This window comes from Pollachius pollachius (assembly GCF_949987615.1).
Source record: "Pollachius pollachius genome assembly, chromosome: 3".
NCBI classification, from domain to species: domain Eukaryota; kingdom Metazoa; phylum Chordata; class Actinopteri; order Gadiformes; family Gadidae; genus Pollachius; species Pollachius pollachius.
In genome coordinates this window covers 27307205-27330888 of record NC_136936.1, presented here as the reverse complement: position 1 = coordinate 27330888, position 23684 = coordinate 27307205, and the positions used below count along the sequence as shown (strand labels likewise).

At 48.3% G+C, this 23684-nt stretch overlaps 1 protein-coding gene across 1 annotated transcript in view; it reads right to left on the bottom strand.

Annotated features, from left to right (window-relative positions):
• Window positions 1-23684, bottom strand: part of ttn.2 (titin, tandem duplicate 2) — a gene marked incomplete at its 5' end in the record, with an annotated part of 205553 nt that overhangs the window by 27936 nt on the left and 153933 nt on the right. The window contains 12 exons of the mRNA XM_079733755.1: window positions 144-437; window positions 551-2317; window positions 2673-2978; window positions 3087-3237; window positions 3311-3462; window positions 3568-3867; window positions 4091-4378; window positions 4609-4905; window positions 5012-5314; window positions 5413-6000; window positions 6100-6396; window positions 6541-23634. Of these exons, the coding sequence (XP_079589881.1) occupies window positions 144-437; window positions 551-2317; window positions 2673-2978; window positions 3087-3237; window positions 3311-3462; window positions 3568-3867; window positions 4091-4378; window positions 4609-4905; window positions 5012-5314; window positions 5413-6000; window positions 6100-6396; window positions 6541-23634 (21837 nt within the window). The remainder of the gene's footprint in view (window positions 1-143; window positions 438-550; window positions 2318-2672; window positions 2979-3086; window positions 3238-3310; window positions 3463-3567; window positions 3868-4090; window positions 4379-4608; window positions 4906-5011; window positions 5315-5412; window positions 6001-6099; window positions 6397-6540; window positions 23635-23684) is intronic.

The window sequence follows — 23684 nt, the reverse complement described above, 5'->3', positions numbered from 1 at the left end:
TATAGAACATAAAAGCTGTCAACTATTGTGATTCCTCTGACTAAGGCTGTTTAGGATATGATTATATAAGTTATTTATATTTATATAAATATATGAGCTTATACATGTGTGCTGTGTGTGTCAAATCAGAAGACTAGACATACTGCTCTCATCCTTGGTCATGATGTATCCAGAGGAGTTGGAAGGAGGGCTCACTGTGCCCACAGCGTTGCGGGCGATCACTCTGAACTCAAAGCGATCTCCAGCAGAAAGGCTGGTGATGGTGAACTGCGTCTCACTGATGTCAGTGAAGTTGCAGCGCAGCCACTTGGCCCTGCCTTGACGTCGCTCTACACTGTAGCCCACAATCTTACTGCCTCCATCCCTCTTGGGAACGTCCCACTGCAGTGTCACCGAGTCTCTGGTCACATCAATGCAGTTTGGAGTTCCAGGTGGATCTAAGAGATGCGAACAAGGAGTTTTTATTGCATTTCATGGATCATTCAGATGGTTTAAATCATTTAATATATTGGAATTAGTTTGGTGTTTTAAATGCAATGAGTTGACGCACCAACAGGAGAGATTGCCAGGCGGTGCTTGCTCTGTTCACTAACAGGGCCAAGGCCGGCGTTATTCTCAGCATAAATTCTGAAGGAGTACTCCAGACCTTCAATCAGGCCAATGATTCTGTATTCTCTGTTGGAGATGATGCTGGAGTTGACCTTCTGCCACAGAAGACTGTTCCTGTCCTTCTTCTCAACATGATAGCCCATGATGGGAGAGCCTCCGTCAAAGCCAGGGGCCTCCCATTGTATGGTCATACCGTCACTGGTGACATTGTAGGCAACAGGTTTACCTGGACCGCCCGGGGGTTTGTACTGGTGTTGGGCAATGATATTAGAGGAGTTCAGTGCCTCGCTGACGCCAAACTTATTCTCAGCACGGACTCTTAACTGGTACTCTGTTCCCTTCACCAGGTTTGGGATCTTGAAGCTTGTCCTGACCACACTGGAGCATACCATCTTCCAGTTGGCATGGGATGTCTCTCGCTTTTCTACAATGTAGCAGGTGATCTCACCACCCCCGTTCTCCTTAGGTTCACCCCAGGAGATGATGATGTGTTGGGCTTTGATCTCATCAAAACGGATGGGACCAAGGGGCACAGAGGGGGCTCCTAGAGTGATGACATTAATGTCAAAGTAGTTCTTCAGTGCTCTGTTATCTAGAACCAGTGTATACTGGCCGGCGTGCTCCTTTTTGGTTCCTCTGACTGTAACAGATGTCTTGTTGTCTGTGGTCCTAAAGCGAACGTTCTCACTCTCCTTCAGAGGCACATTGTCCTTCATCCAGCTGATCGTAGGACTTGGTTTTCCCTTGAAGGGCAGCTCAATGTGGATGTTCTGTCCGATACGAACAGCCAGGTCTCCGTTGGGATAGTCAATAAGGTTTGCTTCTGGTGGGATTATGAAGTCCATGACCGTGATGGAGCTAATCTGGGAGAAATCACTGTTGCCCTTCTCATTCTTGGCAAATACCCTGAAGTCCATGATGGCATTCTCCTTTAGTCCAGTCACCTCACAGCTGCAGCGCTTGCAGCTTGCACCAAGAGTCCAGTTGGGGTCCTCCTTGGTTCTTTTCTCAATAATGTAGTCTGAGATGTGGCTGCCTCCATCATGGTCAGGCCTGGTCCACTGCAGAGTGACAGAGGCCTTAGTAGAATCCAACATGACCAGGTCTTTGACAGCGCCGGGGGTCTCTGTCGCTCTAACGGGCTCAGATGTCTCACAGGTGTCCCCAATGCCATGTTCGTTTTCAGCTGATACTCTGAAGAAATAGGCCAGATCCTCCTCCAGATCAGTCACCTTGTAGGAGGTGTTGGCACACTCGGCAGACACCACCTGGTAGGCCTTCATTGTGGATGCCTTTTTCTCAACAATGTAATTGGTAACTGGAGAGCCTCCGTCGATCAGAGGAGCCTCCCAGCTGAGGCTCAGTCTTCCTCTTGTCACGTTCTTGATTATCAGTTTCTGGCAAGTGGACGGACTGTCCAGGACCTTGAGTGAGATGGAGATGATCTTGGGTTCTCCAACACCGTTTTCAATCTCCAGCAGGTACTTGCCACAGTCGTCACGCGTCACCTTGGGGATGAGGAGGGTGGTCGCACGTTCAGAGCTGTTGATGGTGTAGCGGTTATCACCAGCCATGTTGCGGTCATCACGGCGCCAGGTGACATTAGGGGATGGGCGTCCCTTCAGGGGGATGAACACCTCCACGTCACGACCCGCCTTTGCGATGTACTGGGTTGTCATGGGAACATCTAGATCCATGTCAGCCTCCTCTGTACATCACACAGACATCCAAAGTCAATAAAACAATGATATGAATACTGAAAATGCAGTTTACAAAATGTATATTACTATTTTAAGGGTAACTACAAATATTTGATGCTTCGAATCTTCTATAGAAAGACATTTATTCTATTTCATCTTTAATAATCAAATAATTGTTTAAAAAAAAGTAATCATTGTCTAATGTCTATTTTTCATTAGACAATGAAAAATATTGAGTCAGGGCAACCCTAAATGACTATAAATCACACATGAAATATAACCTATAAACATGATATTTTCCTTAGGTCTCATATGTCTGGCCGTCGTATTATCTGAGCCTTAAAGATGTGCATTAATACCAACCCAGGATATCTTTGGCCTGTATAGGTGAGTACATCTTGATGTCTTCTCCTTTGCCCTTGCAGTTAACGGCAGCGACGCGGAAGAAGTAGTATGTTCCAGGTTTGAGGTGGGACACCACATATTCACAGGTCCTGACCTCTCCTTGGGAGCTGATGGTCACCCATTCTCTTTCTTCAGTGTTCATCTGGTCCACAACATAGTGTGTAATCTCACTGCCTCCATCATACACAGGCTTCTCCCAGCCCAGAGTGATGGAGGTTTTAGTGGAGTCCACCACCCTCAGTTTGGAAGGCTCCCCAGGGAGGTCTGAATAACAGAACAATGATGTTATGATGGCTTTGCAATACATCAAATACCTACAATTCAAAGGTGTAGGCTCAGGGTGGTGGTGCATCAGATCTGTGTTGGACATACCGATAGGGTCGTAGGCCTTGTAGAGGTCAGAGTCCTCTGAGTAGTTTCCTGCCCCAGCCTTGTTGACAGCACATACTCTGTACTGGTACTCATGGTTCTCCACCAGGCTGCCCACCTTCTGCCTGGTGTCTCTGATGGTGCCCTTTACCACCTGGGAACAAACATACGTTAGTGGGAGTCTGCTAGGTCTCAGCAGGGCATGCGAAAAAATGATCGATACTGACCTTGAACCACTGCAAGCTCTTCTTCTCTCTCTTCTCGAGATAGTAGCCATCGATGTCGCTGCCTCCATCTATTGCTGGCCTCTCCCAAATAACGGTCATGGTGGATTTGGTAATCATCGTCACCTTAGGTTTGGATGGCTCGCTGGGAGCAACTGTGCAAAATAACATAATGTGTTTTAGTTAAAGGCGTACAATCTAAACCACAAAAATGATGGGCCATCGCATGTGCATGATGGTTTGTATCTTTCACAATGTACCAAAAGCATTCCTGGCGACGACCGGTTCAGACTCAAGCGGATCTCCGACTCCATACTTGTTGACTCCTCTGACCCTGAAGATGTACTCGTTGTCCTTGATGAGTCTTGGCACGTTGACGATGCAGTCCACCAGCTTCTCTGAGATGATGGACCACATGATCCTGCTGGTCTCCCGCTTCTCCACGATGTAGTGGGTCACCATGGCGCCTCCCTCGTCAGAGGGCGGGGCCCACATGATGGTGATGTTGTCGGCTGTCACCTTCTTCAACTGGATCTCTCCAGAAGGAGGACCAGGCTTGTCTGGAGGAACACAAACACAAAACTATCAATCTGTTCCCCTCTGTTCTTACATTGACTCTAAATGGATGGCTACATTAATTACTGACAAGACTATTTCATATAATTGAATCCAGTCCAATAATGAAGTCATTTGACTAATTTATTAACAGATCATTTGCACATCATGCCACATTGAAGTATTATTAAGAGGATCAAGAAGAACATCATTATAATGTTTCAATACCTTGAATAAGCAGCCTAACAGTGGAATAGGCTGACCCAAGCGAGTTCTTGACCTTGACTTCGTAAGAACCAGAGTTGAGACGAGTGGTGTCTCTCAGGAACAGACTTGTGGACTCAGCAGTGTGCTTGAAGGATAGCTGGGCACTAGGCTTCAGCTCTTTGCCATCCTTTGACCACTCTATAGTGGGAGTGGGCTTAGCAGTGATGTTGAACTTGAGCTCCACAGAAGACTCGGCACTGTACCTCACCTCGCTCAGGTACTCTTGTGACACTTCAATCTCTGGAGCACCTGAAAGATCATTTGGAAGAATGTTACCATCTTGTGCTCTGTTAGTAAATATAATCATACATTCATTATAATATAATATATGCTAATATATATATATAAATAAAACATATAAATAATATATATATTTATATATTATCTATATATGTATATACAGATTAAATATGCATATATAGAGGGATGAAGTTGTGTAAAAAAAGCTAAACATTTAGTCTTTCCACAGTTCAACCAACCATAGGTGTCAACGCAGGCAACGGGTCCAGCAATGGAGGATGGATTACTGATGGAGCCCACTGCATTCTTGGCCATCACTCTGAACTCATAGGTCTGGTCCTGGGTCAAACCAGTCACAGTGTAGCGTGTATCTGATATGTTAGTCAGGTTGGCCTTGGTCCATCGTTTGTTCACGTCCTCTCTCTTCTCTATCATGTAACCGGTGATCTTGGAGCCACCATCATAGTTTGGTTTCTTCCAGGCCAGACTGATGGATTGTTTTGTGATGTCACTGATGCGTAAGTTGATTGGAGGCTCTGGAGAAACAGAAGGATGGCATGATTAAACACAATATAGTATACCTTCATCTTGTATGTTGGGATAGCCTAAGCACCAGAATATCTTGAGAAGACCACCACTAACCACATGCGTCGATGGCCAGCACAGCATCAGAGATCTTGCTGATGGGGCCGACTCCTGCGGCGTTCTCTGCAGCGACCTTGAACTCATAGATGAGCCCTGCATTGATGTTGGTAACCTTGCAGTGTGTTGCACGAATTACTGTCTTGTTGACGTTTTGCCACAGAATGCTGTTCCTGTCCTTCATCTGGAGGTGGTAACCAAACACATGGCTGCCACCATCAGACTTGGGCTCCTTCCAGGCCACAGTGATGGTCTCTCTAGTAACCCCTGTGATTTCTGGAGTGGATGGAGCATCTGGGAAGGCTGTAGGAAAGTTGCACAAATTATAAAATGCATAAATCAAAGAGGAAGGGGAAGACATTGTGATATAGAGAATAGCCACCAGAAAAAAAGCAGCTTACTGTAGGGAAGGGTGACAGAGACGGGCGTTGAGTCCAGGTGCTCGCTGATTCCATATCTGTTCTCAGCTCTGATTCTGAATTGATACTCCAGACCAGTGGTTAGCTTCATGATCTTCATTGTGCAGCGGGCCACTGCAGAGGAGACCTCTATCCAGTTGGCAGCAGTTGTTTCTCTCTTCAGGATGACATAGTTGGTAATAGGGCTGCCGCCATCATAGGCTGGGGGGGACCACTGAAGGCCCACACTGTCCTCTGTGACATCTGAGACCTCCACTGGTCCAATTGGAGCACTGGGGCGGTCCAGAACTACAATGTTCAGGAAAGTCTTTGTAGTTCCACTGGAGTTGGAGGCTGTGATGTCATAGCGTCCAGAGTCTCCGGCTATACTCTCCCTCAGGGTGATTTTGATGCTGTCAGGAGTGACCTCAGAGTTGAACCTCATGGTCGACTTGAGGATTACATTGTTCTTGGACAGGCTGACCTTTGGAAGTGGTCTGCCGGTAAGTGGTATCTCACACTTTAGGGTAGACCTAGCGTGGACGTACACTGTGTTGTGTGGGAAGTCATTCATAATGAGCTCAGGAGATTCTAGGGAGAAAATCAGCAAAATTAGTAATAATATGTGTAAATGTGTACAATCGTTATGATCTGGCTAGACCGTAAGAAAACCGTTGAATTTAGACCTACCAAATTGGTCTTTGACCATCACAGGTGTCATCATGTCTTTGATATCACTGAAGCCAGCATGGTTCTCCGCTCTGACTCTGAAGAAGTACTCCGCATTCTCTCTGAGACCAGACACAGTGAAGTGGATGAACTTGGTCACACCACATTTGACCCACTTCTCCTGGCCCTTCTCCAGAGCTTCCACCAGGTAGCTGGTAACCCTGCTGCCTCCGTCCTGCTCTGGTTTAGCCCAGATAAGAGACACGCTTTCCTTGGACACATCAGTCACACCCAGCTTTGGTGGAGGGCTCGGTTTTTCTGGAAATAAAAATAATTTATTTTGATTACACAAATTGCTTTGGCAAAGACCAAGCTCCGGTTTGATCTACAGCTTTAAAATTCTAGCTATCTAGCAACAATTTTTAATGAATTCATTGCTTTGTAAATGCTATAATGTAGTACCTGTAATCTTGATTCCCTCCTTGGTTGCTACAGAAACACCAGTTCCGTACTCGTTCTCCCCTGTAACTTTGAAGTAATACACCATTCCCTCCTGTAGGTCTGAGACCTTGTAAGTTAGTCTGTGGCAGGTGTCGGTCAGCCTGGTCCAGCCCTTTTTACTGGCTTCTCGGAAATCTACCAAGTAGTTCTTCACTGGTCCACCTCCCTCATTCTCCGGAGTATCCCAGGTCACCGTAGCAGAGGTCCTGGTCACGTCCTTGACCTCCACGTTAGTAGCAGGTCCAGGGGAGTCAAGGACTCTGACATTAAGTGTCAGAGTGGTTGTTCCTACAACGTTAGACAAGGTGATGGTGTACTTTCCAGAGTCTTCGCGGGTTGCCTTTTCCAGGGTGATTGAGGTATAAGTGTCTGTAGTGTCGATGACTGCACGGACCCTCAAGTCCACATCTGCCTTGGTCCACGTCACATTGGGGACAGGTCTGCCTCGGAAAGGCACTTTCATTGTAAAGGAGCTCCCGTCCTTTACAATCAGAGTCTTTCTCATCTCATTGCTGATGTCAAAGACTGGCTCTTCCTCTCTCTCTTTGGCTACCTGTGTGTCTGACTCAGGACTAGGCTCACTGACTCCAACCTTGTTGATAGACTTTACAACAAACACATATTCAGTTCCAGCAGTTAGCCCCACCACGCTGAACTCTGTGTTTTTAGTGCTCTGAACGCCAATAATCCATTCATCATCAAATGCTTTCCTGTATTCTACCCTGTAGCCAGTCACAGCTGCTCCACCGTCAAACAGTGGTTTGTTCCAGGACAGGGTAACAGTGGTCTTGGAAGAGTCAATGATTTTGGGCTTAGCTGGGGGTGAAGGCAGGAACTGTGTATCTTCAGCCTTGGTGAGTGGGCAGGGGGTGCTGGAAGCACTGAGACCAGCAGCATTCTCTGCAAAAACTCTGTACTCATATTCACAGCCATCTCGCAGTTTGGAAGCCTTCACTCTCAGGTCATAGACAGGCTTCTTGTTTACGCGGCACCAACGAAGACCAGTCTTCTCCCGTTTTTCAATGACGTAGCCAGAGATGCTGTTGCCACCATCAGAGGCCGGCCTCTCCCAGCAGATAGTCATGGCTTCGCTGGTGACGGCGGTGACCTGAACGTTAGTTGGAGCAGACGGGATGGTGAAGGGATCCATAGCCTTGGTAGGCTCACTCTCCAGGGCCTCACCATCTCCATACTTGTTGACACCTCTGACTCTGAAGATGTACTCATTTCCTTTGAGCAGCTTCGTAACTTTGCACGTAGTGGCCTTCATGTCTCCGTGGACCAGAGTCCAAGCAAGGCGGCTAGTTTCCCGTTTCTCCACGATATAATGTATGATCTCAGCACCTCCGTTCTCTTGTGGAGGCCCCCACACCAGGTTGCATTTTTCTGCAGTCAAGCCGGACACCACCAGTGGTCCAGAAGAAGGCCCGGGTCTGTCGAGGACCTTACAGTTGATAGCCACAGCCCTGGTCCCTGCAACATTCTGCAGGGTCAGAACGTACTGTCCTGAGTCTTTCCTGATAATGTCTCTCACTATGAGGGTGGTTTTGAAGTTGGTGGAGGTTATTTCACACCTAGCTTTCGCTTCAATCTCCTTTCCATCCTTGGACCAGGAGACAACAGGGAGGGGACGGCCTGTGATGTCAGCATCAATCTTGATTATCTCTCCTGCCTTGACAACAACCAACTGTCGCAACTTCTCCTTTAAGGTAATAGCGGGTGGATCTACATCATCCTTGACGGTGATAGGCCCTGTTCCCTCTGAGGGAGCGCTCAACAGCTCAGCCGAATTCTTAGCGATGACATGGAAGTCATACTGCAAATCTTCTGTGAGACCTGTGACATCGAAGTAGGTGTCCAGCAGATTGGCAAAGTTGCACTTCAGCCAGCGTCCATCAGGAAGCTCTCTTCGCTCCACAATGTAGCCAACAACCTTGGCTCCACCATCGTAGTCAGGTCTTTCCCAGATGAGAGAGACCGAGGTTCTGGTTATGTTGGTAACCTGGAGATTGCGTGGGGGATCACATGGGTCCCTGGCAGCGACAGGCTCACTTGCTTTGGTGCAGAGACCAATGCCAGCAATATTCTCAGCATAGACTCTGAACTGATACAGAAGACCTTCTTCAATTCCTGACATCTTAAACTGGTTCTCTGCAAGCAGGCCTCTGTTGGCCTTCGTCCAGAGAATGCTGCTCTGATCTTTACATTCAACGTGATATCCAATCACAGGGCTTCCACCATCACTGGCAGGCCTGCCCCACAATACCAGCATGCCAGACCTGGAGGCTTGGGCAATATGGATATTGGTAGGTGGGCCAGGAGGCTCGAAAGGATACTGAGCAACAATGGGAGCAGAGTCAATGGCATGGCTCTTGCCATAGCGATTTTCTGCAGCAATGCGGAACTGGTACTCTGTGCCCTGGTTTAGACGGCTGACTTTGATCGATGTTCTGGCCACTGTGGCAGAGACAATCTGCCATGTAGTTGTGGTGGTGTCTCTCTTTTCCACCACATAGTTGTTGATCTGGCAGCCACCGTCATAGCTTGGGGCATCCCAGGACAGACAGACAAAGTCAGCACTTACCTCATCAACCTTTATGTTGCTAGGAGGACCCGGTTTGTCAAGGATTATTACAGAAATTTCCGCTGATTTGGTACCGATTGTGTTTGTCAGGACAATCTCATACTTTCCGACATCCTCCTTAGTTGTGTCCTTGATCACAATCTTAGACAAAGTCTTCGATGTGAGAACATTGACCCTGGTGGTCTGCTTGAGTGCGTGTCCATCCTTCTTCCAGGAGACCTCTGGATCAGGTCTGCCTTTGAATGGCACATCAATCTTCAGATCATCTCCAGACCTGACACTGTAGGTGTTGAACATCAGGTTGATGATGGGCTCAATAGTGATATCCTTCACCAGAACAGGGCTTGCAAGTGGCTTGGCATCACTTTTGCCTTTGTCATTCACAGCAGTAACCCTGAAGGAGTATTCTTCTCCAGTTGTAAGTCCATTGATAGTAGCTTCCAGTGCTTTTATCTCACAACACACCGTCCATTTATCATCTCCCTTAGGCTGCATCTCCACAATGTAGTGGGAGATCTTGCTACCTCCATCATGGTCAGGCTTCTCCCAGGACATACTGACAGTGTGACGTGTCACATCAACCACTGTGATCTTTCCCGGAGGCAGTGGTATTTCAGAGATCTTCACAGCTTCTGTGGAGGCAGGCAGTCCCACACCTAGCTCATTGACGGCAAGCACACGGAAATAGTACAGGCCTCCAACTTGAAGGTCAGAAACAATGTATGAGTTCCTGACACAGTTGTTGCTTACACTGGTGAAAGCCATTCTCTTCTGCTCTCTCTTCTCCACAATGTAGTGGGAGATCTTGGCCCCACCGTCGATGAGAGGAGGTTCCCAGGAGAGGGAGACCGAGTCTCTCTTGACATCCTTCACCTCCAGGTTAACAGGAGTGCTTGGGGAGTCCAGAACTCTGACATTAACGAATGCCGATTTGGAGCCACTGAGGTTTTCCAGGGTCAGCACATATTTGCCAGTATCAAATCGGTCCACATTGTCAATAAGCAGCATTGTGTAGGAGCTGGTGACTTCAATCTGAGCACGCTCCGTTAGGGTTCCGTCAGCCTTAGACCATTTCACCTCAGGCTCAGGCTTTCCTTTGATGGGGACAAACAGACGCAGTGTAGCGCTAGCTCTGACGTTCACCATCTTCCTCAGGTCAGCATCCAGTTCAATCTCAGGAGCCTCAAGTTTCTCAGCAGCAACCACAGACCCAGGCAGGTCCAAATGCTCTCCCACTCCTTCGATGTTCAAAGCACATACACGGAAGTTGTACTCTGCATTTTCCTTGAGTCTCTTGACTGTGTAGTGAGTGGGTTGGACTCCGGTGGGTGGTGTGCACACAATCCATTCATCATCTGCTAGCTCCTTCATCTCCACAACATATCCCTTGATAGGTGCTCCGCCATCATAGATGGGCCTGGACCAGGACAGAGAGACTGTGTTGCTTGAGTGATCAGTGACCTTAGCGTTGTTGGGAGGACCTGGTGGGTAGGTGGCATCGCAGGCCTTGATATAATCAGTGGGATCACTAGGCTTGCCTACACCAGCAGCATTTTCAGCAGAGACTCTAAACTCATAGGAGTGTCCCTCATTGAGGCCTGCGCATCTGAACCTCATGTCAGTCAACCTTTTCTTGTTGCACTTGGTCCATCTGATACCCTCCTTGTCACGTTTCTCCAAGACATATCCATCAATCTCTGCTCCCCCATTATCTTCAGGCCTTTCCCAGGTCAGCACAATGGAGTCCCTCGTAATGGCACCTTCCTCAGGTGTGGACGGAGCGCTGGGAGTAGTGAAGGGATTACGAGCAATCACAGGCTCCGATTCCAAAGGCTCACCAACACCAAATTTATTCACAGCAGTAACTCTGAAGATGTACTCATTACCAGGCAGTAGTTTAGTGATCTTGTAGCTAACGGCCTGGATCTTGGGCTCCACTATGGTCCAGGACAAGCGGCTGGTTTCCCTCTTCTCAATGACATAGTGGGAGATGCTGGCTCCGCCATCGTGTGTGGGGTGGCTCCAGTGGAGGTAGCACTTCTCAGCTGTGACTCCCTTAACCTCAAGAGGTCCATCAGGAGGACCCGGCCTATCTAGAACCTTCACATTAACCGGAACCATTTTGATGCCTCCCACGTTGCTGAGTTTGAGGACAAAATGGCCACCGTCCACTCGGATGCATTCCTTTACAGTCAGGACACTGCGAGTGAGAGTGCTCGTGACCTCCATTCTGAGTGTCATATTGTCAATTTCCTTTCCATCCTTGAGCCAGGTGATATCAGGAAGGGGTTTGCCAGTGTAGTCGGCATCGATAACAAATGTCTCCCCGGCATGAACAATGGTAAGATCCTTGAATTTGGGATCCATGATTGCATCCGGAGCTTCAATCTCATCCTTTGCAGTAATTTCCCCTGTGCTCTGAGAGGGAGCACTCAAGATACCGGCTGCATTCCTAGCAATGACTCTGAACTCATAGATACAGTCCTCAGTCATGTTGGGATATGTGAACTGAGTTTCCAAGATGTTGGTAAAGCTAGCCTTCATCCAACGTGGGTCTGGCTGCTTCTTTCTCTCCACTAGGTAGCCAGTGATTGCACTGCCTCCATCATACTGGGGCCTGGTCCACTGGAGGGTCACATGGTTCCTGGCGATAACGATAGCCTCTGGGGGGCCCGGTGGATCGCAGGGATCTCTGGCTACTTTGCTCTGAGAGACCTTGCTAGCGGGGCTGAGCCCAGCAATATTCTCAGCATAGACTCTGAATTCATACTCAATACCTTCCTCCAGCTCTGTGGTCTTGTAGCGGGCATCAGGGATGAGGAGCTTGTTGAGTCTGGTCCATAGCAGGCTGTTCTTTTCCTTCCTATCCAGGTGATAGCCAATGACAGGGCTTCCTCCGTTGTTTGAGGAAGGCTTCCATTCAACCACCATGTTGTCCTTGGTTGCAGCAGAGATAAAAGGTGCACCTGGAGCAGCTGGTTCGCTGAATGGATACTGAGCAACAACAGCAGCTGACAGGATGGAGGAACTCTTTCCATATCTGTTCTCAGCAGACACTCTGAACTGGTATTCAATTCCAGTCCTGAGGTTGCTGACTTTTATTGTGCTTCTAGCGATAGTAGCGGACACAATCTGCCAGGTTGTAGTGGTGGTGTCTCTCTTCTCCACAATGTAGTTGTTGATCTGGCAGCCTCCAGTGTATTGTGGGCGCTCCCAGGAAAGATTGACATAGTTTGAGCTGACCTCTTCGATCTTCAACGGTCCTGTTGGTGGGCCAGGCTTATCCAGAATCACAACTGTAATATCCTCTGTCACTGTTCCAGCAGCACTGGTAGCTGTCAGAGTGTATTTACCACAGTCCTCCTTGTTGGCATCCTTTATATGCAGAGTAGTAGATGATGTTGTACTAAACACATTCAGTCTTGTTGTCTCCTTAATGGCCTGTCCATCCTTCTTCCATTCAACTTTAGGAACAGGCCGTCCATGCACTGGAATTTCAATTTTCAGATCCTCTCCAGTCTGAACACTGAATGTGTTAAAGGCCATCCTGAAGCTGGGCTGAATAGTCAAGTCGTTAGCTGTAACTGGTGCAGCTAGAGCGCGCGGATCACTCTTGCCCTTCTCATTGAAGGCTGAAACTCTCAAGAGGTACTCCTTCCCAGTGCTGAGGCCTGCGACTGTGCCATCACAAGTCTTTGTTGTCGTGGCCACTACCCACTCTTCTGAGCCCTGGGGCTGCATCTCAATGTAATATCCAATGATTCTGCTGCCTCCATCGTGGTCAGGTTTCTCCCAGGAGAGAGAGGCACTGGTCTTTGCCACTTCAGTCAGAGTGATCTTACCCACAGACAGTGGGGGTTCAGAAGTTTTTACTGAGTCTTGCGTTTCGATGGGCACGCCTACCCCAAACTCATTCTCAGCCATGACTCTAAAGTAGTAAATAGCACCTTCACTGAGGCCGGTGATGCGGTAGCTTGTCTTTGTACATTTGTTGTCAACATTAGAATAGGCCTTTCTAGTTGATTCACGCTTGTCGACCAAATAGTTCTTGATTCTGGAACCACCATCAATAAGAGGTGGTTCCCACATTAGAGTGACACAGTCCCTCTTGATGTCTTTAACCATGAGGTTCAGAGGAGAACCAGGAGTATCCAGTACTTTGACAGAGACAAAGGCTGACTTGGTACCTGCACTATTCTCTAGGTTGAGAATATACTTTCCGGCATCATTCCTGTCACAGATATCTACTGAGAGCTGTGTGTAGTCAGCACCATTCTCAATCTGCACCTTAACTGGAAGGTCTCCTTCCTCCTTAGCCCAGCTGATGTCTGGAATAGGACGTCCCTTGAATGGGACATGGATTCTCATGGAGCCCCCTGCACGGACAACAACCCCCTTTCTGAGCTCTGAATCCAGAATCATCTCTGGAGGATTCATCTTATCCATGGGTTTTACAACTCCTTGGAGCTCCACAGGTTCACCCACCCCAAGCTTGTTAATAGCACAAATGCGTACCTTGTATTCCTGATGCTCAATGAGTTTTATAATAGTGAACTTGGTAGCAATGACTCCAGAAGGAGGGGTGCAGATGGTCCATTCCTCCTCATCAGCCTTGCTTATTTCTACAGCATAGCCTTGGATATCACAGCCACCATCATATATGGGCCTGTGCCAGGCCAAACTAACAGTGTTCTTGGTGGTGTCAAGAACCTGGACATTAGTAGGGCAGCCTGGTTCAAATGTAGGATCACAGGCCTTTAAGTAGTCGGTAGCTGGGCTAGGTTGACCCACTCCGGCAGCATTCTCAGCAGACAACCTGAACTCATACTCATGGTCTTCTGTTAGGCCAGTCACTCTGAAACGCAAATCTGTTACTCTGCGTTTGTTACACTTAGTCCACCTCACTCCGGCTCTGTCTCTCTTTTCCACAATATAGCCGGCAATGTCACTTCCTCCAGTGGCCTCAGGGCGGCTCCAACAGACGGTCATGGAGTCTCTGGTGACATTGGTGATCTCCAGCTCTTGAGGTGCACCAGGAGGAACAAATGGATTCCTCATGATGACGGGTGTAGACTCTAGGGGTTCACCGACACCATATTTGTTGACAGCCATGACTCTGAAGATGTACTCATTGCCCTTGAGAAGTTTGGTGACTTTGAACATCGTAGCTCCACAGTCGCCGGAGACAACTGTCCATGCCAGGCGACTTGTCTCCCTCTTCTGAATAATGTAGTGGGAGATGCTGGCTCCGCCATCATGCCTGGGTGGTAGCCAAGACAGAGAGCACTTCTCCTCTGTGACGTTCCCAACTCTGAGCGGTCCCTCAGATGGGCCGGGCCGGTCCAGAACTTTCACACTGAATGGAACAGTCTTGGTTCCAGCTACATTGGACAGGACCAGAGTGTACTGACCACCATCCACTCTAATGGCCTCCTTCACAAGAAGCACAGCCTTAAAGTCAGTGTTCTTGATCTCAGCTCTCGCTGAGTTCTCCATCTCAACGTTTCCCTTGAACCACTGGGCAGTGGGGATAGGTTTTCCTTCTACACTGGCCTCCAAACTGAAGCATTCCCCAGCATTGACAACAATAGTCTGATTGAACATGGCATCGGTTTCATATTTAGGTGTCTCCACCTCGTCCATGGCGGTGATGGAGCCTGTACACTCAGAGGGCTTGCTCACAGCTCCAGCTGCATTCCTTGCAATGATTCTGAAGTCATATTTACAGTCCTCAGTCAGACCAAGGACTGTGAATTCATGGTCAATTATGTTTGCAAAACTAGCCTTCATCCAGCGTCCCTCAGGCAGGTTGCGTTTCTCCACAACATACCCAGTAACAAGGCATCCACCGTCATACTGGGGAGAGCTCCACCTCAGCTTCACTGAATGTCTGGTGACAATAATAGCTTCTGGGCGGCCAGGAGGATCACATGGATCACGGGCAACACACACTTCTGAAACTTTGCTGCATTTTCCAATTCCAACAATATTTTCAGCATAGATCCGGTACTCATACTCAATTCCCTCCTCCAAGGGTGTGGATTTGTACCTGCAGTCCTGGATGAGAGATTTGTTGACTTTAGTCCAGAGGATACTGTTCTTTTCTTTTCGCTCCATGTGGTAGCCCAGGATAGCACTGCCTCCATCGGATGGAGGTTTATGCCACTCAACAACCATATAATCCCTAGTGTATGACGACACGAATGGTGTTCCTGGTGGACCAGGCTCCTGGAAAGGATATTGGGCCAGAACTGGCTCTGAGTCGATGGCATAACTCTTTCCATACCTGTTCTCAGCATAGATTCGGAATTGGTACTCAGCACCCGTCTTCAGATTTGACACTTTGAGTGTTGTTCTGGCAACAGTGGCAGACACCACCAACCAGTTGACAGTGGTTGTATCCTTTTTCTCAACAACATAGTTGGAGATCTGGCAGCCACCAGTATATGTTGGTGGCTCCCAGCTGAGAGTGATGCTCTCAGCACTGATGTCCTCTAACTTGACAGGGCCTGTGGGTGGACCCGGCTTGTCCAGTGTTATCACCTCAATGGTGGCATCCTTTGATCCCAATGCATTGGCAATGTTAATGCTGTACATGCCTCCATCCTCTTTTGTGGCGTCCTTGATGGTTAGGGTGGTGTGATGAGCAGAGTCGGTGACATTTACTCTTGTGGTCTGTTTCAGGCCAACTCCATCCTTAGTCCAAGTGATAGTTGGCTTGGGATGGCCGGACATTGGCACCTCCACCTTCAAATCATAGCCTACCTGGACACTGTAGGAACTCAACACGGGCCTCATAGAAGGCTCAATCACAAGGTCTTTGGCTACGACTGTTTGACCCAGTTGTCTTGAATCACTTTTTCCCTTTTCGTTAACAGCAGTAACTCTGAATTGATACTCTTCACCCTTTTGCAGGTTGGTAACCATGGTTTCAAGGGCCTTCACACTCGCACACACAGTCCATGCATCACTATCCTTTGGTGCCAACTCCACATTGTAGTAGCTGATCCTGCTGCCTCCATCATGTTCAGGTTTTTCCCAGGAAAGTGTCACGCTCTTTCGAGTTACATCAACAACACTGACTTTACCTGGGGGCTGGGGCTTCTCTGAAATCTTCACTGGTTCTGTGGTTTTAGCAGGGAGGCCAATACCATATTCATTCTCAGCCAGGACCCTGAAGAAGAAAATTCCACCCTCTGGAAGAGGTTCAATCTTCCAAGACATCCTGTTGCATGTGGTGATGGGCGAATAGACTTTTCTGGTACTCTCCCGCTTCTCCACAATGTAGTGTTTAATTTTAGAGCCACCATCCAAGAGTGGCGGCTCCCAAGTCAATGTGACAGAATTTTTGGTGATTTCTTTAATTGTGAAATTATTTGGAGGGCTTGGTGAGTCCAAGACTCTTACACTAATGAAGACAGACTTTACTCCACTAGGATTCTCTGCCGTGAGTGTGTACTTGCCAGTGTCAAATCGGTCAACATTCTCAATAACAAGAGAAGCATAGCTGCCTGTGTTGTCAATCTGGGCAGTCTCCTTGATCTCCCCCTCTGCTTTGCCCCATTTCACCTCGGGAGCAGGACGTCCCCTCACAGGAACAAAGAGCCGGAGTGTGCTGGCGGACCTGATGTTGATCATCTTTCTCATGTCAGTGTCCAGGTCGAGGTCTGGAGCCTCCAGTTTCTGCTCCAGGAGTATTTTTCCAGGGGCATTGGCATGCTCTCCGATACCAACTTTGTTGATGGCGCACACTCTGAACTGGTACTCGTGTTTCTCAAGCAGCTTGGTGACTGTGAACTTGGTGTTGATTATTCCGGTGGGAGGAGTGCACATAAACCACTCATCAGTGCCATTACAGGCCTCAACAATGTAGGCTTGAATCTCACAACCGCCATCATAGATGGGTTTTCCCCATGTCAGAGAGACGGTTGTTCTGGATGAGTCCACCACCTTGGGGTTGTTTGGTGGGCCTGGTTTAAAGATGGGATCTAAAGCTTTGTAGTAGACTGTTGCAGGACTAGGTGTGCCGATGCCTGCAGCGTTCTCAGTTGAAACTCGGAACTCATAGCTGCGGTTTTCCAGAAGGCCTGTGACTCTGAAGCGAAGCTCGCAGACGGTGCGCTTGTTACATCTTGTCCATCTCACACCTTCCTTGTCACGTTTCTCAACTATGTATCCTTGGATGGCATTGCCTCCATCATTAGTTGGCCTCTCCCAGGTCACCACCATGGAGTCTTTGGTTATGGTAGACACTTCCACCTCTGTTGGTGGGTCTGGGGTGACAAATGGGTTTCTGGCAATCATTGTCTCAGATTCCAGAGGCTCGCCGATTCCGTATTTATTGACTGGAATCACTCTGAATATGTATTCATTACCAGGAAGAAGCTTGGTGATCTTGAGGTTCAGGGTCTGAACTTTAGGGTCAACAACAGTCCAGACCAATCTGCTTGTCTCTCTCCGCTCAACAATGTAATAGGAAACATCACTGCCACCATCCTGCATGGGGGACTTCCAGGCAATGGAGCACTTCTCACTGCTGACTCCATAGATGGAAATAGGGCCTGCTGGAGGGCCTGGTCTATCTAGAACCTTAACATTTATGTTCACAGATTTCTCTCCTCCAACATTCTTCACCAGCAATGTGTATTGGCCACCATCAACACGGATTGCCTCCTTGACAATCAAACAGGCTGTAAAGTCAGTGTTCTTAATCTCTAAGCGGGCAGCTTCAGCTATCTCTTGTTTGCCTTTCATCCAGTGGACAGAGGGAACAGGTTTACCAGAGAATCCGGCCTCGAGTCTGAATGTCTCTCCAGCATTTACCATTACATTCTGGGAGTACTTGGAATCCAGGTCAATCTGTGGGGGATCCACCTCATCCTTCGCAGTTATACTTCCAGTGCTGTCAGAAGGCTTGCTATGGACACCAGCTGCATTCCTGGCAATAACCCGAAACTCATAGAGCTGGTCCTCAACCAGGCCTGTGATAACAAACTGAGTCTCCATGACGTTGGCGAAGCTGGCCTTCATCCATCGGCCATCTGCACCCTCCTTCTTCTCCACCACATACCCGGTGACCTTGCTACCGCCATCATACTCAGGCTTGGTCCATTTCAGAGTCACCTGGTTTCTGGTGACAATAACAGCTTCTGGCTTGCCTGGGCTGTCACATGGGTCTCTGGCGACTTGCATCTCAGTCACTTTGCTTGCCTTGCTAAGGCCAACAATATTCTCAGCATAAACTCTAAACTCATATTCGATTCCCTCCTCAAGGCCAGCAGCCTTGAACCTGGTCTCTGGGATAATCTGTTTGTTCTGTTTTGCCCAGAGTATGCTATTCCTCTCCTTGAGCTCCACATGGTAGCCCAAAATCTTGCTTCCACCATCATTGCTAGGTTTCTCCCATACAATCACCATATTTTCCTTGGTGGCCGACTGGACTTCCGCAGACCGTGGCTGACTGGGAACCTCAAATGGATATTGAGCAACGATGGTCTCTGAAAGCAGAACTGAAGACTTGCCATATCGATTCTCGGCGGCGATCCTAAACTGGTACTCAGATCCGGTCTTAAGACGAGCTGCTTTAATAATGGTTCGTGCAACTGTAGCAGACACAATCTGCCAGTTAGTGGTTGATGTGTCTCTCTTTTCGACAACGTAGTTGTTAATGGAGCAGCCTCCGTCATATTCTGGTGGGTTCCAGGACAAGACCAGACTGTCAGCAGTGATCTCATCCAGTTTTATAGGGCCAGTGGGTGGACCAGGCTTATCAAGAACAACAACACTTATGTCTGTAGTAGCATCTCCTGCGGTGTTGCTCAATTTAATCGTGTATGTTCCTACATCTTCTCTGCAGGCCTCCCTGATGATCATGTGAAGATTCTTCTCAGAAGCTTCAGCGTTGACTCTAGTTGTTTCCTTAAGAGCAACGCCATCCTTTAGCCAAGTAACCGCAGCCTTTGGACAAGCAGCATATGGTAGATCTAACTTCAGATCATCTCCTGCCATTACACTGAATGTGGTGAAAATCAGCTTGAAGGTTGGGGAAATGACAAGATCTTTAGCCAGAACCGGCATACTGAGGGCACGAGGGTCACTCATTCCCTTCTCGTTGGTTGAGGAGATACGGAACATGTACTCCTCTCCTTGAGTCAAGCCAGATACAACTGTCTGATTGGACTTGGAGACCATAACTTGGGTCCATTTGTCACTGCCTTTACCCTGCATCTCAACAATGTAACCTGTTATCCTGCTGCCTCCATCATGCTCAGGTTTCTCCCATGAAAGAGTGACGCTTGTGCCTGTGACATCCAGGAGGGATACCTTTCCTGGTGGCAGAGGCTTCTCTGATGCTTTAACTGGTTCCATAGTCTCTACTGGCAGACCGACACCATACTCATTTTCAGCCAAAATTCTAAAGAAGTAAAGCTTTCCCTCCTCCAGATCTCCAACTTTCCAGCTGGATTTGTGACAGCTTGCACAGACTGTTGAGTAGGCCTTTCTGTTTGACTCTCTCTTCTCAACAATGTAGTTGCGAATTCTGGAGCCACCATCAATAAGGGGAGCATCCCACACAAGGGAGACCGAATCTCTGGTGACCTCTTTAAACACTAGATTCTGAGGTGCTCCAGGAGTATCCAACACTCTGACGTTCACATAGGCGGTCCTGCTTCCTGAGGCGTTCTCAACAGTAACCATATATTTACCTCCATCAAACCTGTCCACTGTCTCCACTTGGAGAGTGGTGAAGGAAGAAGTAATTTCAATGATGGCCTTATCCAGGGATTCCCCATGCTCTCTGGACCATTTAACTTCAGGCGCTGGTCTTCCCTTGATGGGGACAAACAACCTGAGGGTGCTGCAGGCCCTGATGCAGACCACCTTACGGAGCTCTGCTCCAAGCTCAATATCTGGAGGAAGCAGCCTGTCCTCAGATTTGGCAGTGCCAGGCACAGTTGCGGGTTCTCCTACACCTTCACTGTTAGTGGCACAAATGTTGATTTTATATTCCTGGTTTTCCTTTAGGCTGGTGATCGTAAAAGAGGTGGCAGTCCAGCCTTTCTTTGGAGTGTGGATAGTCCATTCATCTTCCTCAGGGAGGCAAGTCTCCACAATGTAGCCAGTGATTTCTGAACCACCATCATACACAGGCTTGTTCCAGGCAACAGTGACAGAGGACTTGGTGGTGTCCAACACTCTGGGGTTGCCAGGAGGTCCTGGCTGGAAAATGGTGTCGATGGCTTTGTAAAATGGACTTGATTGACTAGGTTGGCTCAAACCAGCATTGTTTTCAGCTAGAATTCTGAATTCATATTCATGTCCTGGTGTAAGGCCCGAAACCTTGAATCTGAGGTCTGATACTGTCCTCTTGTTGCATTTCACCCAGCGTAAGCCAGTCTTATCTCTCCTCTCCACAATGTAGGTGTTGATGCTGCTACCTCCATCATGTTCGGGGCGCTCCCAGCAGACCACCATGGAGTCCTTGGTGATGGTAGTCACTTCGGGCTGTTGGGGTTGGTCAGCAGCAACGTAGGGGTTGACACAAATAACAGCTTGGGTTTCTGCAGGCTCACCAATGCCATGCTTGTTTACGGCCATGACCCTGAATACATACTCATTGCCCTTCAGAAGCTTTGTAATCTTGAATCTATTGGCTTCAAGGTCTGTAGCCACATTGGTCCAGGCAAGCCTACTAGTCTCGCGCTTCTGAATGATAAAGTACTCAATCTTAGCACCTCCATCGTGAGGGGGATGAAGCCAGTTGAGAACACACTTTTCAGCAGCGATGTCAGACACTGTGAGACAGTCTGGCGGTCCGGGTCGGTCAAGCACCTTAACATTGAATGTAAACTTGGCAAAGCCACCTGGGTTGCTTGCTGTCAGAGTAAAAACTCCACCATCCCTTCTCAAGGAGTCCTTGCCTACCAGAGTTGTGTGGAAGTCAGAGGACTTGATTTCCAGTTTAGCTGTGTCCTCAAGCTCTTTACCATCTTTGGACCATACCAATAAGGGGATCGGTCTACCGCTCACGTTGGCCTCCAATTTGAACAACTCTCCTGCCATTACCACAACTGTGCTGCTGTAGGAAGAGTCAACATCAAGCTTTGGTTCCTCAATGTCATCTCTGCATGTGATCTCGTCTGACGGCTGAGATGGGGTGCTCACGGCTCCTGCAGAGTTTCTGGCACACACACGGAACTCGTAAGTGGTCTCTTCAGTCAGACCACTGACCGTGTAAGTAGTCTCCAGGATGTTGTTGAAATTAGCTTTAAGCCAGCGTCCATTGGGGAGCTCTCTTCTTTCTACTTGGTATCCAGTGATGGAGAATCCTCCGTCTCCCTCTGGTTTTGTCCATGAAACAGTCACTTCATGCCTGGTGATGTTCAGAACCACAGGTCTGCCTGGGGGGTCTACTGGATCCAGAGCATACATTGTCTCTGAGGGCTTGCTAGCTTTGCTGAAGCCAGCCATGTTTTCAGCAATGACACGGTATTCATATGCAATACCATCGACAAGGCCTGTAGATTTGAAGATATTTCCAACAACCAATGCCTTGCTGATCTTCTGCCACAGAATGCTGTTCTTCTCCTTCCGCTCTAAGTTGTAGCCAAGGATCGGGCTGCCTCCATCTGAGGAAGGCTCATTCCAGCTCAGAGTCATAGAGTCCTTGTTGAAAGATGTTACAGACGGTGTACCAGGTTGGCCCGGAACATCAAATGGATACGCCGCAACAACCGACTCAGAAACAATGGAAGGTCCAATACCATATCTGTTCTGGGCCTTGACACGGAACTGATACTGTACTCCTGTTGTCAGGCGGGCTGCTTTGAATGTGGTCCGAATAACTGTAGCGGCCAGCTCCATCCAGGAAGTGCCGATAGTCTCCCTCATCTCAACAATGTAGTTGTTGATGGGAACCCCTCCATCGTTCTCTGGTCCCTCCCAGGACAGCAGAACATAATCACATGATACCTCTTCTATCTTGATGGGTCCAGTGGGAGGCCCAGGAATGTCATGAACAAGGACTGTGATGGTTTCAGTGACAGTGTCCAAAAGGTTCTTTCCTGTGATGGAATACTGGCCTCCATCTGTCCTCTTGATTTCACTAATATTGAGTATAGTGGAGGTAGTTGTGGTTTCTGTGTTGATCCTCTGTGTCTCCTTCAAGGATGTGTCTTCCTTCTTCCAAGAAACCACAGGTCTAGGTTTGCCAAGCACTGGGATCTCCACCTTGACTCTGTCCCCAGCCTTAGCAATCACAATCTTCTGGTAGACGCCACGCATGTCAAAAGATGGTGCACTTGTCTGTTCTTTAATAATGGCTGGCCTGCTTTCACGAGGATCGCTTCTGCCTGATGCATTAACCGCCATAATGCGGAAGATATATTCTGCGCCCTCAGTCAGATCTGTGACGACGTAGTCCAGGGCCTTGATGGCAGCCACGTGGACCCATTGGTCTGTGTCCTTCTTCTGGGCTTCAATTACGTATCCTGTGATCAAGGTCCCACCGTCATGCAGGGGTTTGGCCCAGGCCAGGCTAGCACTGTCTGAAGAAACATCAGTGACATATAGATCCTCAGGAGCCGAGGGGGCCTCGGACACCCGGATGGGGTCGGGGGTTTCAGCAGGCTCTCCCACTCCAAGGTCGTTTTCAGCAGACACACGGAAGTAGTAGTAAGCACCCTCTTCCAAATCAGGGATCTTGAAGGAACATTTCTGCCATTTAGTGCTCAGAACTGTGTAGGCTTTCTTGGTAGCCTCTCTCTTCTCAATGATGTAGTTGTGAATCTTAGATCCACCATCGATGATTGGGAATTCCCATTGTAAGGTGATGCTACCCTTGGTGATCTCTCTGGGTTGGAGGTTGATTGGGGGTCCAGGTGTGTCCAGAACCTTGACGTTTATAAAGCCAGTCTTCTTTCCAGCAACATTTTCCAGGCAGAGGTTATATTTGCCAGCATCATATCTGGTGCAGTCAGGAATGACCAGCAGTGTAAAGGACTCTGTTGTGTCAATGTGAGCTCGCATCTTCAGGTTGGTGTCATCCTTACTCCAGGTCACATCTGGTATGGGACGTCCCTTGATTGGAACAAACAAGCGTATGGAGGCCCGACACCTGACCACCAGGGTTCTTCTCAGCTCAGCATCAAGCTCAAAGTCTGGTAGGGATTCCTGATCTATAAGATCTATCGCCTTCTCAATTTCTGCAGGTTCTCCGACTCCCTCTGTGTTCTCAGCTCTGACTCTGAAGTAGTACTTTCCTCCCTTTTCGAGGTTGCCGATAACATATTCTGTGATTCTAAGAAGCGTCTGTGTTGCTTTTTCCCAGTCATCGTGTCCCTCCTTTTTGTACTCAACTATGTATCCATCCACATTCAGACCTCCGTCATAATGAGGGCGACCCCAGCTGAATGTGGCCGTGGTTCTTGTTGTGTCTGCGATTCTGGGGTTAGATGGAGGACCAGGTGGATCTGTTGTGAAGTAAAAATGTATTTAGTATAATTTAGAATAAATCTAAAAC